Raw genomic sequence first — 21,631 nt, 5'->3', positions numbered from 1 at the left:
GTTCTTTCAAGGCGTGAATGTCCCGCCAAAAGCGGGACGGATGGTCAGCTTATCCTAGGAAGATGGTCCTGGACGCACTCAATGTCCTCATTGTCAATGCTAATTTGGGGCCAATCTATGCTAGCTGTCGTCATGATGTTTGTTTTCTTCATATTGAGATGGAGGCCCATTTTTTCACTTTCAGTTTTGATCTTCATTATCAACTGTCTCAGATCGCTCTCGGTCTCTGCAAGTAATGTTGTGTCATCTGTAACGGAGATTGTTGATGTTTCTGCTGCCAATTTTCACTCCTATTTTTGAGTCTTCTAGCTCTGATTTTCGCATGATCACTTCAGCATAGAGGTTGAACAAATAGGGTAAGAGAATGCAGCCCTGTCTGACACCTTTGCCGATTTGGAACCAGTCTGTGTCCCCATGCGCCATCTGTCTGTCTGTCTAGAGAGAGAGAGAGAGAGAGAGATAGCTATAGATATATCACTACTACCACTTAAGAAACAAAAGTCAGAAAAATGCCTGCCAGCATTATGATCATGGTAGGGATGGTAGGGATGTCGGGCATGAGTGGATACCAGAAAAAAACAGAGATCCCCCCCCCCCCACCCCTGCATGTACATTCCATTGCCGGTGCAAATTCCTTTGCATGGTTGCCAGGTGAAAGCAGACCATGGTGTACATTTGGATGTGCATCTAATGTGCATTTGTTCTTTATGCACAAGTATTACATTGAAAACTTTGCTTCCCCCCATGCAGATAACTGGAATCAAGATCTTGAGGAACAGCAGCTGTTGTTGTACCCTTTGTACCCTGAAAGTCTCTTTGCTGTTGACCTAGTCCACAGATGACAAATTGCTGTGTTGGCATTTCTGTTAATCTCAATGTTATCAGCTAATACTGAAAAGTTAACAAATTGGAGTGACTGGGGATTAGAGTATGAGAAAGGTCCACTCTGGACTCTTCTGCTCCAAATGTTTCAAGACCGTTCTTCCTATAATCTGAATGCTTCAGCAGATAGCAGCAGAAGGGCAAGGTTCCATGAAACAGTAGGGGCAATATTCTGACTTAGTGGTAATCACCCCATAGAACCAAATTTGCAGTTATCATCAACCAAAAGAGTCACATTTACTTCTATCCCAAGACATCTCAGGGAAGCTTGCATCTTATCTATTCTTCTGGGGGTGGCTGTTTCAAAGTGGGACCCCCCTGCATCTGAAGTCCCATCAGGCAAGGGCCTTGTGCTTTCTCTCCTGAAACATGGACAAGCTCCACATTGGGGAACAGTGCTCAGAAGAGCCACAGGTAGTTTCTGAGCCACTGAGTATCACTGCTCTAACTTTTGATACTATATTTTGAGTCTCCCAAGTATCCTGTTGATAGGTCCTCCATTCATCAAGTGACAAAAGATCTGGAAATTCCAGAAACATTCCTTTGCTTCCTCTGTTGCCATTCATACTCCTCCTGGAGTCTTGTTCTATGTGTGGAATTCAGACAGTGGTTGCTAGGAAACCACCAAATGCTTCCTTGGTGCTTTGTTTCTAAGCAGAGGTACCACCTACCAATGAGGACATCTCAGGGAGAGGCATAGGGCTGGGGAGTTTAGGTTGCTTGAATGAATAGTAACAATGACGATGCTGACCCAAGTGGAACATCTGAAGAAGGTAAATTTCTGAGAATTGATCCTGGACAAGCACCTGGAGAGGAAAATGTGGGAGGGTTTCCCAGGCTTAATGGTCGTAACATGTCTCCCAACATTCCATGGATGCATATTCATTTATTTCCCCTAGAGAAGTACCGGTAGTATATGTGTGTTCTATGCAGTTAATAAATTTAGGGATCCAGAAAGGGATAAGCAACTCCTCTCCCTGTACAAATCTAAAGTACTATAAAAGGGAAGGGTTGTAAAGAGGCTGTTTATTGGCATGAAGAACTGGGAGGGCACGTTCATCACTGGGCAAAATGACATGCAAACTAGCCATGGAGTCTTTTGAAAGGTCTCTGCTTCTGGCACACGGCCCAGACTTTCACTTCTGTCTGTGCAGGGAGCTTGCCAAAGGATTTGTGTAAAAATAAAATGTGATTTATTGTAGAAGTATGTAGAGTCTCTGCAATGGTCTTACATTACATACATATTGGGCTTAACTGAGAGCCAGCGTGGTATAGTGGGTAAGAGCAGTGGACTCTAATTTGGAGAACAGGGTTTGATTCCCTACTCCTGCACATGAGTGGAGGACTCTTATCTAGTGAACTGGATTTGTCCCCCCGGTCCTACACATGAAGCCTGGGTGACCTTGGGCTAGTCACAAGGTGTCTGAAGTGGGGAGAGGAAGGGAAAGCATTTTGTAAACCACCTTGAGCCTCCTTACAGGAGAGAAAGGCAGGGTATAAAATCAAACTCTTCTTCTTCTTAACTGTTGTTAAGAACACTACTACCCACCTGAAACTACTCCTAGCCCTAGTTTCAGTCATTATTGTAGATTTCAGTTTTTGTCATTGTACTACATTTGAACCAAGACATGTTTTGCTTACTAAGCCTGCTTTCCTGAACTTATTACCAAACCATTCATTTTTTCCCAATGTTTTATTTTAGAGTTTTAGGTTTGGTGACCTCCAGTGTGCTTTTCCATTTGCTTAGGTTATGTTGTTGTGGAGAATCTGTACTCTATTCTAATAGCAACAAATTTGACAGGACTAACATTTGATCTGGCTGCATACTTTGTGTGTGCTGCATTACCATCCAAACCCCTTCGAAACTAAAGTGCTGGCTGCCTGACTGAGGGATTAGGATGCTACTTCAAGCTGGAATGAAATATTTGCATGTCCTTCTAGGTGGATCAAAGTCTGGCAACTTATTTTAGAACATAGGTTGGCTCAGGTTTCACATCAGACATGTTAGACTCATCTGGAATATTCACAGGGTAACCTTTGCACTTAATCCTCCAAAGAAAGCCATGTCAATCAGGACTTTTGAAAAGCTTTGTTTGTCTTTGTAAAGAATGACCGACATACGTTATCACAATTGACCTAAGCATCTTCAAAATATGCCTAAGGGCCACTCGTTGAGCTGGAGATGTCAAGGGAGTTGTGGAGGAAGGGCATCATCAGCATGGGAGACCAGAGTCCAGAACTCTGATACCTGTGTGTGTGTTAAGTGAGGTCAAGTAGCTTCCGACTTATGACAGCTGTATGAACGAATGACCTGCAAAGCATCTTATTGTTAACAGCCTTGTTCAGGTTTTGCAGAATGAGGGCCGTGGACTCCTTTATACAGTCAATCCATCTCAAGTTGGATCTTCCTCTTTTCTTTTCCTGCTACCTTCAACTTTTCCTAGCATTATTGTCTTTTCCAGTAACACCCATACAGAGGGCTTAATTTTTAAAGGTGCTAATTGTTGCTGCTTTTTGTGTAACAGGACCTGTAAACTGAGACAGGCCAGACTGAACTTTAGAGTTGGGATGAGACTTATGACCCAGAACAACTGGGTTTCATCTCATTGTTCCCATTTTTCTGAGTATATATTTGAGAACTAAGTATATGAACATCTGTGCCTTATTTCTATCTTCTGAATTTGTTTCCATTTTTGTTTTCTTCATGGCGTTGCATAATTATTCTTCTGGCTTCCTTTTGTCTTGTTCACATTATATTGCAGACAGTCTGAATTGTAAACTATTTTGTATACAGTGGTAGGATAAATGTAGTAAGTAATTATCTATACCCAAGACAGTGGGTTGGATCCAGTGAAAAAGCTTATGGAAGGAATAAGCGAAGTAAGCACATAAGAACATAAGAACAAGCCAGCTGGATCAGACCAAAGTCCATCTAGTCCAGCTCTCTGCTACTCGCAGTGGCCCACCAGGTGCCTTTGGGAGCTCACATGTAGGATATGAATGCAATGGCCTTCTGCGGCTGTTGCTCCCGATCACCTGGTCTGTTAAGGCATTTGCAATCTCAGATCAAGGAGGATCAAGATTGGTAGCCATAAATTGACTTCTCCTCCATAAATCTGTCCAAGCCCCTTTTAAAGCTATCCAGGTTAGTGGCCATGACCACCTCCCTGTGGCAGCACATATTCCAAACACCAATCACACGTTGAGTGAAGAAGTGTTTCCTTTTATTAGTCCTAATTCTTCCCCAGCATTTTCAATGAATGCCCCCCTGGTTCTAGTATTGTGAGAAAGAGATAAAATTTCTCTCTGTCAACATTTTCTACCCCATGCATAATTCTTTTGTAGACTTCAATCATATCCCCCTCAGCCACAATTCTCCTCTCCAAACTAAAGAGTCTCCAAACGCTGCAGCCTCTCCTCATAGGGAAGGCGCTCCAGTCCCTGCTAACTCCCATCCTTGTTGCCCTTTCCTCTGCACTTTCTTTCTATCTCCTCCAATATCCTTTTTTGAGATGCGGGCGACCAGAACTGGACACAGTTACTCCAAGTCGCGGTCATGCACTGCACTGTTTTATATAAGGGACATGACAATCTTTTGCAGTTTTATTCTCACCTTTGCTAATAGATCCCCAGCATAGAGTTTGCCTTTTTACAGCTGCCATGCATTGAGTTGACATTCCCATGGAACTATCAACTAAGACGCTTAAATCTCTTTCCTGGTCTGTGACTTGATAGCACACTGACCCCTGTAGGCGTCTTATGGGCGTGAAGTTTTGGATTTTTGCCCTATATTGTGCATCACTTTACATTTTGCTACATTGAACTGCATTTGCCATTTCCCTGGAGCCCACTCACCCTAATTTATCAAGGTTTCCTAAAAGCTTTAGGAAGCTCTTAGCAATCCTTTGTGGTTCTCTACCCACCCTACATAATTTTGGTATCATCTGCAAACTTGGCCACCACGCTACCCACCCCTACTTCCAGGTCATTTATGAATAGGTTAAAGAGCACTGGTCCCAAAACGGATCCTTGGGGGACACCACTCCCGACATCTCTCCATTGTGAGAACTTCCCATTTACACCCACTCTTTGTTTCCTGTTTCTCAACCAGTTTTTAATCCATAGGAGGACTTCCCCTCTTATTCCTTCATTGCTGAGTTTTCTCAACAGTCTCTGGTGAGGAACTTTGTCGAAAGCCTTTTGGAAATCCAAGTAGACAATGTAGACAATGAAGTGGGTCTTCTTTCACTTTCCTTCCCCCAACAAGCTGCTTCTTGTTCCAAAAATCCTCTCTGTGGTTTCAGGGACTCTTGTGAATAATCTGTACCATAGTCCAAAGGCTGCAGAGAGGAGGTCAAGGATATAAGAAATTGCCTCCTCTTTTTATTCTATAGGTGGCTTACATATGCTTTTTTGCAGCATCGAACCCAGCAGGCAAATTCAAGCTGTCAGACTGCATGAAAACTTTCCTTCTGTGCAACTACTAAAATCACAGGAAACCCGCTGCAACTGGAAGCAAGATTTTGTTAGTGTGCTTCCTATTTACCACATTTCAAGTCATACTGCTTGTGCCAAGTTGCTTCCTCAAGCACTATATGGAGTACCCATTTGGTACTCCATCTCTAGACTGGAACAGGTTCAATCCAACTTTCTTCGCACCTGGGAATTCCCAACTGTGTCATGTGGTTCACCCTTTGCCTTGAAATGGGCCTAAATCTCCTGGAGATGAATGTGTGGCTACTTTTTTCTTCAAATTCTGGCTGCGCCTCCATTTTAGATCCAAACCCAGGAGCCTAGTTTGATTCTTTCCAATCCAAGTGGGGCAAAGTAGTTATTCATAAAAATCAAGACAATTGGAGTCTCCATGGATTCTCTCTATATCTTGGACAATTGGAGTCTCCATGGATTCTCTCTAAAATCTATGCCTTCAGGACACTGAAGCAAAGGTTACTGGATCCTGTATTCTTGTATGCATAGACTTTGCTCACCACTGGTCCATTCTTTACAGCACAAATAAGATATTCTGAAGAGGCAAAAAACGCATTGTGGAGAGGAAGTCTGCACAGTTTTTTCCACAAGAGGTCCTTAGAACTCCTTATTTCTGCTCAAGGTGTCCTATTTTGAGGACACTTTAAAGTGCACCTTTCCCCCCTAAGCTGCCTGCCTGGCTGTGTGGAATGCTGAGCTCAGGAGGCATCTTATGTTTCCCACCCAACCATTAAGCTCGCTGGTCAGTTTCACCCTTTGCTTGCGCCCAACATTTTGTGTGCTGCTGAAGGGATCCCCCCCCCATTTGCTGAAGGTTTCCCCAGGAGGTTTGCTCAGTAGGCTCTGACCTTTTCAACCCCAAAGTACACAGTTGCACTCCGTTCTTCCTGTTGATCCTGGCAATGTATAGTTTTTCTATTTTTAAATTTTTTTTGGTGGAACTGTATTCAAAGATACATAGACATGCTTGTGAGAATTTTAACTTCTTGGAGGACCCCCACTGAAAAGTATTGGGATGGTGGTGGTCCCAATGCTTTTCAATGGTAGTGGCTCTGAGTGGCTAAGATTCTCATATGTGTGCCTGTGTATCTTTGAATACAGCTCCTCAAAAATTAAAAAAAGAGAAACTATATATTGCCAGAATCGGCAGGAAGAGCTAAATACAACTATGTGCAAGAAGCTCAAGCCTCATAACAAACTGGGAAGGTAAGATAGGTCCAATTTCATGGCAGAGTGTGGATTTGGAACTAGCGATGTTTTGGACATCTTTGCCCACTGCATTTTCTGGTTCTGTAAATTGGCGTATGACCCCATTGACCAACAGAGAGATTCCGGTTTCTTTTACCTCCATGCCATCTGTTCTGCTCTGTGACGGCTGCAACCCGCTTCAGCACTCTTTCTCCTTGGCTTTTGCTATTACCATCTGTTGCTGAAACTCAGTGGGTGCTGATAGGCAGTTGGCAAGGAGATTTTAGTGGAGAGATGACAAACGAAAGCAATAAATCAACAGTAGCTTGAGCTCTCCCCCTCCCTGAGCGTTGTGCTTTCTTTCTTCCAGCCTCTTTCTTCTATTTTGATCTTCTCTTGATTTGGGTCAATGCTGGAGTGTTTCCTCATGTAGCCAACTGAGCAGGTGTGGAAAAAGGACACCCGTGGGGAAATGCTAGGAGTGAAAACATTTCCAGTGTATTTGGGGGCTGGTTATTCCCTTCTCAGTATATCTGAAGTCTTCTTGAATCCATCTTTATAATAATTGTCAGGAAATAAACTCAGCCTACATTCCCAAGAACATTTTCCTGGAAGTAAATGACTTTGAATAAAGTGAGACTTGCTTTTGAGTAGACTTTCTTAGGATTGTTCTCCCAGTCACCTGCCCAGGTAGCATTGATTCTGGAATCTCAGCACACTGTTTGGTGCTTTGGCTCACATTCTGTGACAGACTGTGCATAGGTACACTACTTTTGATGGATGTATTGATGAACAAAACCATCAACCAACAATGATTTGTGTGAAATTTACCAATTTCTCCACACGGATTTCATGTTAGTCATTTTTTTAATCGTCAGGTTTAGGGTAATAATAACAACTCCAAGCACACAAACCAAAGTTAAGATATGTTGAACACTTCCTACATTAATCATACTCACAAAGCCTTGGCCAGATGTCTCATGAAGACTTTGAATTTATATCCCACTCTTCTCAACCATCTCAAAGTGGCTTACAAACTCCTTCTCTTCCTCTCCCTGACTCTAATCCCACGTAAAACCCAACAGGAAAAGAATTCCATTCCTTATTTATTTCAGCTACTTTGGGGCCACATTCTCTGCCACAAAAATGAATGTCTCAGAAAGTGCAGCTTGTGAAAGCCTGAACCACTTCTTCAAACACCATAATTCATTTTTTTCTTAAAATATGCAAATTCTAAGGTTTGCCATAGTTCTGACGTGGCTCAGGGTTGACCACCTTGTACAAGATCTCCAAATCCTTCATTTGCATTCACAAGGACATTTCAGGATGGTATTCATTTCAGTATATTGAAGGTTCGGCCCTTTATCATCAACATATATATATCTGTACACTAGGCATGACAACTTCCAGGTGGGGCCTAAAGAAAGCCTCGAATTACAACTCATCTTCAGACAACCAAGGTCAGTTCCTCTGGAGAAAATCCCTAGGAATTCCAACTTTGAGTTGTCACCCCTACTTGCACACACATTGGACATTTAATAGGGCTGCCATTAGAGAAGGAATTTATATGTAGAATTAATGAGAAACATGATGCCAAAGCATAGATGTGTGGTGCCTTCGTTGCTCTCAGTTTACCTCTTTTCAGCTTCCCAGTTTGGTGATAGTGACTAATAAGCCATCTCTGTCTGTGTTCTCTTTTTAAGCATCTGTTTCTCTAATGCTGAGTGCTGGAAAGAAATGTGAGAAGACTATAGTCCACCCACAACTGTCTTTCCTTTTTATGGCAAGATGGTTTATGTCAAGAAAAGACTTTGGCCAGCACTCCAACCTTTGAAGCCTGAACTTCTCAGAGGGAGGATGGGATGGAAGAGGTGATAAAGAGATTCTTGTTGAGGGACAGCAATTGTGTGCTTATTTGTTTATATAAGTAGAACATTTAAACACTGGTTCTCCAGAGATCTGGTCAAGGCGCCTTGCAAGTAAGACAGTGCAATGAGATCCTAAAACTACTGCATCAGAATCACAGAATTAAAACAAACCAGTGCATAACAATAATAAGCAACAATGTTCAGCAGCTCAAAATGATAATCATAAAACAGTCCTCAGAATAGAAGCAGACCATAATTTTTTAAAAAAAGATTGAATCCTTACTTTAAAATCTATCTTAAAAATCTTTTGGACTGGTACCTAAAGAAGAATAGACTAAGAACCAGACGAGTCTCTCTGGCAAAGGCAGTCCAAATATGAGGTGCCACCACCCAAAAAGGTCATGTATCTCCAGTTTCTTCCTGCCTCACCTCTGCAGGTGGCAGGGGCAGCGAAAGCAGGGCCTGAGAAGAGGATCTTAACGAGTGGGCTGGACTGGAGACTATGAGTTTAAATTAAATTAAAAGACAAAATGTAAAGGATCTATATAATGGCTGAATCCTTTCAATTGCAAATTAATTGAGAAAAGCTGTTGTTTTCATTTAAGGAAATTTTACATGGGTTCCTCAGTGAGAAGATCAGTTTTGGCTTTTGACCATCCACCACAGATCTTTTTCTGACATGTTCAACAGCAATAGAGTGCCGAGGATGCCCTAGGGCACAGGTGTCAAACTCGCGGCCCTCCAGATGTATGGACTACAGTTCCCATCACCCCCTGCCAGCATCGTGCTGGCAGGGGATGATGGGAACTGTAGTCCATAACATCTGGAGGGCCGCATGTTTGACACCTATGCCCTAGGGCATCCAGTGATGGTAAGGCCCAAAATTGATGAACTGAACATATATCCTCAAACATCCCTGTGGTGTATTCATTGCAAACATGACAGTAGAACAGGCTGATTACCACTCTGATCTTTTTAGTGTCTTGGTTTAGTCTCGTTTGGGGGAGTCCCTGCTCATTATTTCTGTTTGTTTGCTGGAACTGTAACGCTCCCTTGTTTTGAAAGCAGTTGGTTCTGTTCTTGAATGTTCTTACTAATAAATGGATGTTATTTTGAATGCACCCATCTATCTTTGCTTTGTGAACCTAACAGCAGGAATCTGAATGAGTATCTTATCTTTTTTTTTCAGACAAAAGGAAACATCACACCCCCTCCAAATCCTTTGCAAATACAAAGGATGGGGGAGGGGATCTATGTAGAGCATCTGCTGCTTGTAGCAGGTCCAACACTTCCAGCTAAAATAACAGTTGTTATGGAAGATCTTGACCTGAGACTCTAGAGAGCTATTGCCAGTCAGAATATAGACAGTACTGACTTTGGTCATTTCTGCACAGCAGAAATAAAATGTCTTGAGGACATTTTAAAAACAATTTTTGGGGAAGAAGTTCACACAGCTTGGTCCCACAAAATTTTTTTAAATTGCTAAACTAGCAATATTTTCTCCCCAACCCAGGTTGAAGACATTTTCTGCCTGCTGATGGAACTAAAGGAAACACTTTATTTCTCCTGCCCAATCTCTTACTCTCATTTTCGCTGTGTGTTCACCATTTTGTGAGCTGCAGCAGATTCTCTGTGAAGGTTCCCCAAGGAGGTTTCCTCTGCTTGTAGCTCATCAGTGCATGATTTCCGTGTGAAAAGTAGATGACCAAAATTTGTTTTGACTTGTGATCCCACACACGTGTCACTTTTCTTCTGTCTTGAGGAGGATGTTTGTGAAGCTACTACGACATCATGATGAGAAAAGCTGCAATATGCACATATTTGTGTTGTCGTAGCTTCTCAAGATAAAAAAGAGGAAAAACGACACGTGCATGGGATCACTAGGCAAAACAAACTTTATGTATCTACTTTTTACATGGAAAATCGTGTGCGGATGAACTTCAAGCAGAGGAAATGTCTGTGGGAAACCTTCACCAAACATTGGAGGCAGGAGAATCTCTGCTGCTGCACACAAAATGGCGGGTGCAACTCTAATATTGACCAGAGCTTTGTTGGCCAGCAGGCAGGAAAAAGAGCGGTTTTGGTTGGCAACGCTTGTGTTGTGGGAACACAAAAAGCCAAAACGGATCTTCTTAAACTATCTGTGGGATATTTTATTCCCACTGTATGTAAAGGACCTTTGATAACCAATCGTTTGACTCAGTAAAAGGCAGCTTCATGTCATTTAATGGCAAAAATATAGCAGTGCCTCAGCAGACAAGCTGATGCTGAGAGACCCCTAAAGACAGAAAGTGTTAAAAGTCACTGGACTCATCCATTCCCCAGCTGGGCAGTGCATAAGCCAGCTACCAGCAATATGTAGTGAAGGAGAGATTTCCTTTCGAGAGGATATTTACTTTAAGGTACTTTTTCGGGATGAAATTATTCCAAATTTTACAGTCTCTCAACTGAGCCTCAATTTGATCACAAAAAAAGGGGACTTTAATGCTACTTCATAATGTAGCCAACTTTGTTTTTAAAAAATCCTCCCTCTCCCTCCCTCCACCTCTGATGTTCCCAGGGTCATTTAAGAGCCCACCTCACCAGTCAATCAGGTGAAGACTCTGAAACTTTTTAAAATGTGTACAGAAAGCACTACAGAATTAATCAGTAAGAAGCAACATGACCATGTCTCACCTGCCTCTCTTGAATTAAGCGAAGCAGATATCAGTCTTCAGATACTACATTTTACCACTCAACTCAAGGCCATTATGTACACCATCTAGAGAGCTCAGGTTACCAGGAGGACTGCCCAGCTTTCAGACAGTTTTGGATTCTGAAGTAGTTGGACAGGTATTTATATGTTGCTAGTGGTACGTTCACTGTGTCCTATTCTTCTTGCCTGAGATCACCTAAAATGGTAAGATGTTTTGAGTGGGACCAAGGCCATGAGCCCTGGAGAAGGGGTGTGGACATCTGGTGGTAGCCCTTCCCCATATTAATAGCCTCCCTTAACTACATGCTGGTGATTAGTGTTGTCTAAAGTAGGGCTGGTTGTGGATCTGTCTCTGAGGAATGGCTTACCACAGACATGCAGGTAAAACTGGAAATATTGAAATTATTACATTTAGATTTAATGAACAGTTCTCAGGAAAGTTTTTCCCCCTTTTTGCTGGGGAGAGGTTTCCTCTCTCCCCATCCCCACAGAATTTTGTCATGCCAGAAGCCCCTTATTTAATTAATATTTTAACAGCTCATTGAACTCTTGCCAGCAAGTGACAATCAACTAGAGGGATCTGAGAGTAATAGTTTTTTGAAGGAAGGTACAAATGAATAGTTAGAAATTACTTTTAATGGTTGCTTTTGGAAGATTTTTATTTATTAATTTTTGATGCATAATAACTTCCCCACATAATGGGACTGATCCTGCAATATATTCCGGCTGATAAAAGGAATTCTTGTATTTTCTGATTTCTGACCCGCTGCAAACTTTTGACTCCCCTGTCTTGCTGTTCCAGGGTCCTCTGATCCCTGGGATCAATATTTTGGGAATAATTTGGGGCTACAGCAGGAAAGGGGAAGTCCCATTTTGCTGGTAGAAACCTGTTCTGCCAGCAGAGATTTACCTCAGGATCCAGGGGCCAGGATCTAAGGCAGGGAAGGCACTTCTGTGTGCATGGGGTGAGAGTTCCTTATGCTTGTGGAAGATCTCCAACCTTGCAGGGTGGGATTACTGCTAGAAGAATCATCCTCATGTGTGATCAGAACATCGTATGGGTACTTTGGGACCCAACTAAAATAGTCCAAATACTGTGCCAAGAGAACAAAAATTTTGCAGTCTTGTATAAATTATGCACACTTGCATATTTTATGTAATTTCCTTTGCCACAGCTGAGCTATGCAGAGCATTGAAGCCCTTCCCCCAGGACACCAGGAAATCCAGTTTAGCCACAATGTCCCATTTTGCGGAATTTCACTTGGTATTTCTATTTCATTTGCAGGTTATTCTTATCTTGTGCATATTTGAGCTTATAATAGAAATATTACAGACTGGATTGCTGAAATTTGATGTCCATTTTGTTCTTACTGTTATTTTTTTTAAATCAGTTGTGTGTATGCATGCCAACTGAGGCTAGTATTTCCTGTATGAGTATCTGACAAAGTGGATTGTGTCAATGAAAATTTGTGTTATGGTCTCTCTGTTAGTCGTTAAGGCAGTAGTCTTCAGCCTTTGTAGACGAGGATGCACCTTTAACCATAGGTGATACCACTGGATTTGTTAATCAGTAAGCACATGGCCATGAGACACATCATGATCATGTGACAGGAAGAGGAGGAGCCAGAGCTGCTGAAGAGGCATCTTCTTCACTACTGAATATCTCTGTTGTCTTGCTTCTCCTCTACTCCTCATACAAATACAGGCAGAAGTTGTGGGCCCTTTGTTCTCTATGTATACACACAAGCAGTGGTGGGATCCAAAAATTTTAATAACAGGTTCCGATGGTGGTGGGATTCAAACAGTGGCGCCGCCGCACACATGCACCTCCAGTCTCTATTGGGCAGGGAGGTTGCTTTAGTAACCCCTTCTCGGCACTTAGACAAAATTAGTAACCACTTCTGGGGAAGTGGTGAGAACTGGTTGGATCCCACCTCTGCACACAAGCAACAGCTCTTTCTATAAAGCTGTCTTCCAAAAGCAGCTCTATAGGGGCTTGCGAGTTGCAACCCAAGTGGGAGGATTCTGTGACTCACCTGAGAAGCCTGACTAGGAGTTTAAGGCACCATAAGGCACTCTGTTGTTTTTGCTGCATCAAATGAATCCCTCATTTGGAAACCAACCTTTCCAGCTTTGACACCTAGAAAATATCTCGGTGGGGTTGTAGGGCTTGCTAGACTGGGAGCCTTCTGGGGTTCTCTTATGGTTTGAATGGTGAAGTATCCAGCAAGTGCTGGGCAATCCATAAACATTGATTCATTTTCTTAGGGGAGACAGTCATTTCTTCAGGTTCTGTAGTTATGTTTGTGTCTGATGGATGTAGATTTTGACCTGCCAAAGTAATAAAGGTTCTGTTTAATACACGCTACAGATGGCAACATTGGGAACACTGCAAATTTGAAGGTCCTGGTAAAACCCCATGACTGTATTCTTGTTCGTGCTCTGGCTTGGTTGGCCCAGGCTAGCCCTATCTCATCAGATCTTGGAAGCTAAGCAGGGTCGGCCCTGGTCAATGCTTGAGTGGGAACCACCAAAAGAAGGCCATGGTTGCTGTTCAGAGGCAGACAATAGCAAACTACCTCAGAAAGTCTCTTGCCTTGGAAACCTCATGAGAGTTTGTCATAAGTTTGGTGTCACTTGACTTTCTGCCATCAGCTGAAGCTGCATCTTTCAGATTAAGCTCAAATATGTTTAAGTCTCACTTCACATTGGAAATCTGCAAAATTCTACAGGACTTGCCACCTCTCCAGGTCTAAACGCAGCATGGAAAGCAGACTTGAGAACACTGGAATCATACAGTTTTATGCAGTCATTTATTTAGCCAGTTCAGACTTTGGAACTTTAAGAGAAGCAGATCTTCCTTATTTTGGATATTGATAATTGTCAGACATGTCTAGGCAGCTAAAGGGGAGATTAGCAAAGTGACTTTCAGAGACAAGGGATCGATGTAATAAACTTCATCATTTCCTATCCTCTGTCCCTGGAGTTTCCCTGTCAAGGGCTGTCATCTCTCCACAACCCCATTAGAGGCTACAAGTATCCTGTGCTTTAGGTCTCTGCTTATCAGCTATGTCCCTGTTCTGTTTGTTTAATGTGTTCTGTTAGCTGTTGCCATGACAGGGTATTCTTTATATAGAGAGACCAAATTCCGGGTAATCTAGTTAAAGGGCAAGTGAGTCAGGCAAACAATGGGGTAATGTGCTTATATTTAGAACTAGAGGGAGAGAACATTGCAGGAATGAGCTAGCAATTAACACATTTGTTTTTCTTAGCTGTCCCCTGCTCTGCATGGCCCTCTGCAATAGTATCAGTTTGTAAGCTTCTGTTCTTAGATTTTGTTAACTTATATATTTTTTTATAACATAAGGCTGGAGTGGCAATTGATAAGCCTGCGGGGTGAGGGTGTCGGAATCCAAAAGGTTTTTGGCCAAGTGGCTCTGAGAAAGCAAATGGAGTATGAAAGAGGAAGCGTGCTGAGTTTATGTGTCTCTTGTGTTCCCGCTGAGGATTGATGAGGTGGCAGCTCTTGGATAAATGGGGACAGGTCAAGGTTAGCATAGCTGGAAATTTTGGCAAGCCCAAAAGGTGGTGGTGTCCTAGCCATGGAAGCAACATGTTACTAAGGGGATTAAAAAAGCAAACTGTTTCTTGTCCAAAAGCAGCTGAAGCCTGTCTGGAATTCAGTGATTTTTGATTTCCCAAAATGTATTTTCACTATGAGATCTGCTCTGTAGGACACTGACTGGATGGAGAGCAATGCAGTGGCATCTTAGCAAACATTTCAGATTTCCCTTCACCAATGCAATCTAGGTAGTTCTAAAAGTTTAACTATAACCTCTCCCATTAGTGCCCTTTGGCCCCCGATAGGACCTGCTCTCAAATCCTCTTTTTGGACAAGTCACTTGCAAAAGTTTTTTCCCCCCTGTCCATTGCAATTACATTCTTGAGTGTAATGAAAACAAAACTACTGATGCTTTAAAAGGGGTTTAGACAGATTCATGGAGAAGAGGTCCATCAACAGCTATGAGCAATGGCGAGCAAAGGGAGCCTCCATCTACAGAGGCAGCAAACCTCTAAACACCAGTGGTAGCAGGCAGCAGCAGGGGAAGGCCTCAGCCTCTATGTCCTGTTTGTTTGGCCATCCTGGGAAACTGGTTGGCTACTGTGTGAAACTACCAGTCTTATAGTGTTCTTATAGTGTTTCATGCTGACATCTCTAAGGCCCCTTCCAGACATGCAGAATAATGCACCTTCAATGCACTTTGCAGCTGGATTTTACTGTGCAGAATAGCAAAATCCACTTTCAAACAATTGTGAAAGTGGATTAAATGTGCATTATTCTGCATGTGCGGAAGGGGTCTAAGGCAGCCTTAATCAATCTACTCCCTTATATTTGTAAAAAAAAATTCAGTAGTTTGATCTATAGACGGATTGTATTCTATGATCTGATGATGGAAGAACATTTTTGGTGGAGGGGAGCGAAATTTCTGCTGACCGCCCCCCACCCCTGCAGACAACAGTTGCCCCCCAGTGCTGTTTATGAAAGTCCTCTGATATCTAGGGGAAAAATTCTGGATGTTTGTTGGGTTATAGCAGGAAGAGAACGTGGGAAAGCCTTACTTGGAAGATTCTGGTTGTGGATGTCATTGGATGGATGCTGACAAATTCATTAATTTCAGCTTCTATCCATTTGTTTTTTAAAGAGTTTGAAAGGGCCCCATGTCCTGACCTGGGTAGCCCAGATCTCAGAAGCTAAGCATAGTCAGCCCTGGTTAGTATCTGGATGGGAGACCAGCAAGAGCATCTAGGGCTGTTGCACTGAGGCAGGCCTTGGCAAACTAACTCTGAATATCTCTTACCTTGAAAACCCTACAGGGTCACCATTTCAGCTGTGACTTGACGTCAGGAAAAAAAAATCAGTTTTAATGAGTTTGAAAGAAACTCATAGCAAGACTATGCAGCCCATTACCACTACCCACAGTAAAAACAGAATATCCAGCTGAGCTCTGTAGACTGGAATTCAAAGAGGTATTCAGGCACTGCAAAGAATGGATTTCTGACTCTCCTCCCACCTGCTCCCAACCACAAGCATCCTTCCTGTAATACAGACTGAAATTCCCTTCACATTTGTTCTGCATTGTTTTGTTTCGTTTTATTGTGAAGTATTGAATCCTATTGATTCAGAGATATGCTTCAAAGCAAAACCATCTGGGTCCGTTTGGAATACGTTCTGCCATCTTGTTTTTGTTGGCAGGTTCTGTGGTTAGGAAGAGACAGTCTTTTTAAAAAATTACAAACCTTTTTAAGGTTTAACCACAGAAAAGGGCTAGATGTTGGCTTTTATGTGTACACATGATACTAAAGGAATCAGAAAATTAAGAAAGCAAAAATGATCTAGAACAGGGGTGTCCTACTCTGGCTCTCCAGATGTTCCTGAACTTCCTATCAGCCCCCTGCCAGCATGGCCAATTGATCTAGAACACCCCTGAACTAGAATAATTCACTCTGGATCTGGGGCAGTCAGAGTTCTGCTAAAACAAGAGAAAGAATGGCTGCAGGCAAGAATAGCTATTCAGTTTAGAAGGCAGAACATACTTGGCTCTGTAACAGCATAGCCGGGATGTTTCAAGAATGTTTACTTGTTTATGGGAGAGAGCCCCTGCTTTGATTGTGTGCAGCCCTGTCTTGGCTACAATACGGGGGAGAGTAACCTTGCATCTTGGCCCAGTGGTGTTAAACTTTGAAGTTGTTCTCAAGTACTGCATTTCAAACATAATTTTGAGATTTTATCACATCTACATGAATGGAATCCATGTGATTTTTGGATACATTAGTGAATATTTTTTTTGAAAACTTCAACCTTCCTGGTTAGTTTGCTTCCTGAGCTTTTAGGGTTAGCAGTTTCTCAGTTATTGCTCAACACAAAGGGCAAGTATCTTTACAAGGGGTCATGTTGACAAAGGACTGGTTAATGGCCTGTCGTATGATCTGCTGCAATAAAATCTGAGCTTGATTCCCAGAAGCAAAAATGACTGATGGGTGGATGGAGTGAACAGTGGCCAAGCAATACATGGGAGCAATTGCAGAACTCTCTCCAGTCTTGTCCTATTCTGAGTTAAGCTAACTATCACCCTAGGATCAGCAACAGGTGGTCTCTGTTTCTCTGAATGATGTCATTCTCCTCTCATTTTGGGGGGAGATGGAAATATCTTGGTTCCAGCATGGTGCAGTGGTTAAGAGCAGCAGACTCCAATCTGGAGAACTGGGTTTGTTTCCCCAATCCTCCATATGAATCCTGTTGTGTGACCTTGGGCCAGTCATAGTTCTCTCAGAACTCGTTCAGCCCCACCTAAGGTGTCTGTTGTGGGGAGGGGAAGCTGCTGCTGCTGCTGCTTCTTCTTCTTCTTCTTCTTCTTCTTCTTCTTCTTCTTCTTCTCCTCCTCCTCCTCCTCCTCCTCCTCCTCCTCCTCCTCCTCCTCTCCCCCCCCTGCTCCTAAAGAAGCATGTTTGACTACTGTTAGGGTTGCCAAACTCTATGAGATTTCAGGGTGAAGTCTGGGGAGGGGGAAGTTTGAGGAGAGAGAGGAATCCCGCCTCAAGAAGCAGATTTAGAAAAATCATTAATAAAAAACAATACATATATAAACTATTTAATTTATTATTAAATTATTACAATCATTATTACAACCTCATAGAGGACACCATTTGAATCTTCTGCTTCATGCACCAAAGGGTTTTGAGTTGTCCTAATTGGCCATTCTGATCTAAAACTGGTTTTCCATCCAGTGCAAAGTGTCATTAAGACTGTCATTAAGGAAAACAACAACAACTTAAATGAGCAAACATGGCTTTTCACTATAGCGATGCTAAGGAAAAGAATGGCAATACTCTGTGTCCTGGGGTGTCAGGGATCCACACATTTTTTGCCATAAGTTCAGGATGTGTTTGGTTCTAACATTTTTTTATTTTCAGTTCTCTATGGTGACGACAGCATTCTCTTCCGTCATGTTTTCTGGACATGTGAACTCCTCTGATCCCATGTACTTCCTTGCCCTCTTTTATCAGCTCTTCCTGATGAAGAGGAAGGATATGGCCAAAGACTTTTTGTACTGCCTAGCCCATTCCTGGGTACATGGATGTACACAAAGTCATGAGAGAGAAGGAGGTGCAGGGAGAGAATGGACCTTTGCTTCAGAATTGATGTCTTATCTAGTGTATATTGCTTGGCTCTGTTTGTCCCCTTGGATGTATTGCTGACCAGTCATAAGGGGCCAATGGTGGCCCTGTAGCACCCCCTGGTGACACACATTGGGAATGCTACCATGGTCACACTTTTGAGGTACATTAAAACTTTCCAAATTTGACAATCTGTGCTTTGTATCATAAGGCTAATGCACATGTAAAAACTAATGAGCTTGACTCCCTCCCATCCCAATTAACCACCTCACTTTTATATTTTTAATCTATTGATGTGATGAATAGAAATAACTGTAAACACTCCGCTTTATAAGGGTATTTAGAATAAATCTAATTGTGGTAACAAGCAGGCACAATTTGCTTATAGTTCAGTTAAAATAACAGGAAGGGGATGCTGGAGGGGTGGGAGATTCTCTACAAACTACCTCCAAATTGAGGGAGAATTCCATGTCCCCAACCCCTGCTGTTTCCACATATGTAGTCTCAACTTTTCGCTTGAGGGATGTTTGAGATTGAATGCAGGTACCCCTTAAATATTGCTGTAATTATTTTCTGTAAACTCATCAATCTTGGTGTAGTAGAGTCTTGGCAGATATTCATATGAGGGTCCACAGACTCTCCAGTAATAAGCATTTCAGATAGTAGGCTAGGAAGGACTTTGTGCTAGACTTTCAGGAGTTGATGCTAGTCAGAGCTAATAGTTTCAGCTGGATAAACCTGTGGTATGGCTCTGGAAGACAATGTGAGTAAATTGGTTCCCCCTGTTCCCCCTTTTTTTTGGTGTGTGTTGTTGATTGGGCAAAAACCCAGCATTCAGAGTTTCCAGTTGGGCCCTCACAAACTAACAATGGGATTCACTGTTCTTTTTCTTTACCCAGGAGGGCCCGGCAGTTATACTGTGGGGACCATGTCAGAACGCTTTGACTGCCACTATTGCCGTGACCCACTGCAAGGGAAGAAGTATGTGCAGAAGGAAGGGCGCCACTGCTGTGTCAAATGCTTTGAGAAGTTCTGCGCAAACACCTGCGCTGAGTGCCGAAAACCCATCGGAGCTGATTCCAAGGTGGGGGACAGGAATGTCCAAAAGCCTAAAAAAAGTATGATAAGGGATCTACAGGCAGTAGAACAGACTTCATCCTAAATGAAGTGAACAAATGGACTTGTAAGAAAAAGAAAACTATAGGCTGTCTGTGAGGAAGATGCTCCATGCTATAACATTACATTTATTTTCTGGTGTTGTGTGCCATGTATGATAATGGTGTGCTTCCCTTAACTCTTGAGTGTTGACTAATAACTATGGAGATTCACACCTCCAATCCATTATCAGAGTTATGTGATGTCAGGCAGTGAAACATAGTTTTTATTTACTTAATTTACACCCTGACTTTTTCCCCAATGGGAACTCAAACTGCCTGATATTATTCTCCTCTCTGCCATTTTATCCTCACAATAGCCCTGTGAGATTAAACTGAGAGTGTGTGATTAAACTGAGAGTGTGTGAATGGCACATGGTCACCTAGCAAGCTTCCAAAGAGTGGGGATTTAAAGTTAGATCTCCCACATCCTAGTTCAACACTCTAACCAAAATGTCTTAGGCTGATTCCGCATTGGCCAAAAACTGGCGGTGATCAGCACGGTGATTATTGAAAACTTATGGAGTGCTTTCAATGTGGTTTCCGGGCTGTATGGCGTGTTCTATAACATTTGTTATTCTCTCTCCTGACGTTTATACTTGCATCTGTGGCTGGCATCTTCAGAGGTGTGAAAACAGTATAAACCCTTTTACACCGTTTTAAACCGTTTTACACCATTTTCACACCGTTTTCACACTGCTGTTTTTGACCCATGCGGAATCAGCCTTAGATTCAGCAAGGTTTTCACTCAATCTCACCAAATTACCCTGTTTACTACAGCCTAGGTCCCACATAATTTTTGTCTGTACAGGTCCCATGATCATCAGCATAGCCTTTCGGGTGGTCAAAGGGCACTGCTCCCCCATTTGGTTGGATCCAACTCAATGTATTTCCATCCTCACCTTTCAAATGAAACGCTCCCACCCCAAATGTAGACTTCTGGTTATCTTTGCATTAAATTCTATGCCAACCACACAGTCCAGAACATCCTCAACTCGATTTTGTGTTGGTTTCCTGCACTGACACTCTCTGGTTCTTCAGTCATGGTATTTGTACCTTCCTGCATTGGGAACAGAAGTCGATTAGGCCTGATTTCTCGCCACTCCAATCTCCAGCAGCGGCTGTTCTTCTTCCCTACCTGCAGGAGCTGCATTTCAAGAACCGCTACTGGCACGACAGCTGCTTCCGCTGCTTCAAGTGCTACACGTCTCTGGTGAATGAGCCCTTCATGCTGAAGGAGAACAACAAGGTGTGGTGCAACAAATGCACCACCCTGGAGGAGGCGCCCCGCTGCAAGGGATGCCTGAAGCCCATTGTTGCAGGTAGGCTGCCCGTGTGCCCTGGGAAGAGAGGGTGGTGGCCTGCTCGTGGTGACTGAAGCATAGCCTGCATTCCTGCTCAAGGTCAAGGGCTGCTCTTCACATTCAGAAAGGTCGCCTGTTCATTGCGGGGACAGCACCACTTCTGAATGCAAGTGATGCTGGAGGTGTATGCTAGAATCCTTTCCTGCATCGAAATCTCCTTTCTCCATGAAAAGCCAAAGTACCAGGGAGAATGTGTTTGTTCATTTAAAAAAAAAAACATTTTTCATCCATCTTTTGACCCAGTTCAGCATCCCTAAGGTGCCAAATGTTAAAACAGTTCTAAAACAAAACACATAAACCAATGTTTGACAGCCAGTGCGGGACAGCGGTTGAAGACTTGGATTATCAACTGAGAGACCCAGGTTTGAATCCTCATTTATGCTATGGAAGCTCCCTGGGTGACCTTGGGTCAGTCACTCATTCAAAGGCTAACCTGCCTCACAGGGTTCTTGTGAACATAAAATGGAGGAGAGGGAAGAATGTAGGCTACTTTGAGTCCCCATTGGGGAGAAAGGTGGGGTATAAAGTAAGTAAAAAAATAAATATAAACACACAAATGGAGAACTACTAATAGTTTGTGAAGGGATGTCAAACAAAACAACAAAGTCTTCACCTGCTGGCATGCTATGACTGAGAAAGCTGATAATCGGGTTGCCAGCCATCAGGTGGCCGGGGCGTCTGAAGATGACTGGAGAGGTCAGGCAGGTTCATATAGGAGCAGGTGGTCCTTAAGGTATGCTCACCCTAAGCCACGTGGGGCTTTAAAAGTCAATGCCAGCACCTCAAATTAGGCCTGGAAGCTAACTGGGAGCCAGT

General features: G+C 42.8%; 1 protein-coding gene across 2 annotated transcripts in view; it reads left to right on the top strand.

Annotated features, from left to right (window-relative positions):
• FHL1 (four and a half LIM domains 1) overlaps positions 1-21,631 on the top strand; it is a 39,054-nt gene that overhangs the window by 12,251 nt on the left and 5,172 nt on the right. The window contains exons 1-3 of one of the 2 annotated variants that reach the window (XM_048514730.1): positions 11,440-11,502; positions 19,197-19,381; positions 20,596-20,773. In XM_048514730.1, the coding sequence (XP_048370687.1) occupies positions 11,481-11,502; positions 19,197-19,381; positions 20,596-20,773 (385 nt within the window). In that variant the 5' untranslated portion in view covers positions 11,440-11,480. Of the gene's footprint in view, positions 1-11,439; positions 11,503-19,196; positions 19,382-20,595; positions 20,774-21,631 lie in introns of those variants that run through there. The other variant, XM_048514731.1, reaches the window with a different exon arrangement.

This window comes from Sphaerodactylus townsendi, linkage group LG13 (genome assembly GCF_021028975.2).
Source record: "Sphaerodactylus townsendi isolate TG3544 linkage group LG13, MPM_Stown_v2.3, whole genome shotgun sequence".
Lineage (NCBI taxonomy): Eukaryota > Metazoa > Chordata > Lepidosauria > Squamata > Sphaerodactylidae > Sphaerodactylus > Sphaerodactylus townsendi.
This window is presented reverse-complemented; position numbering and strand designations above follow the sequence as displayed.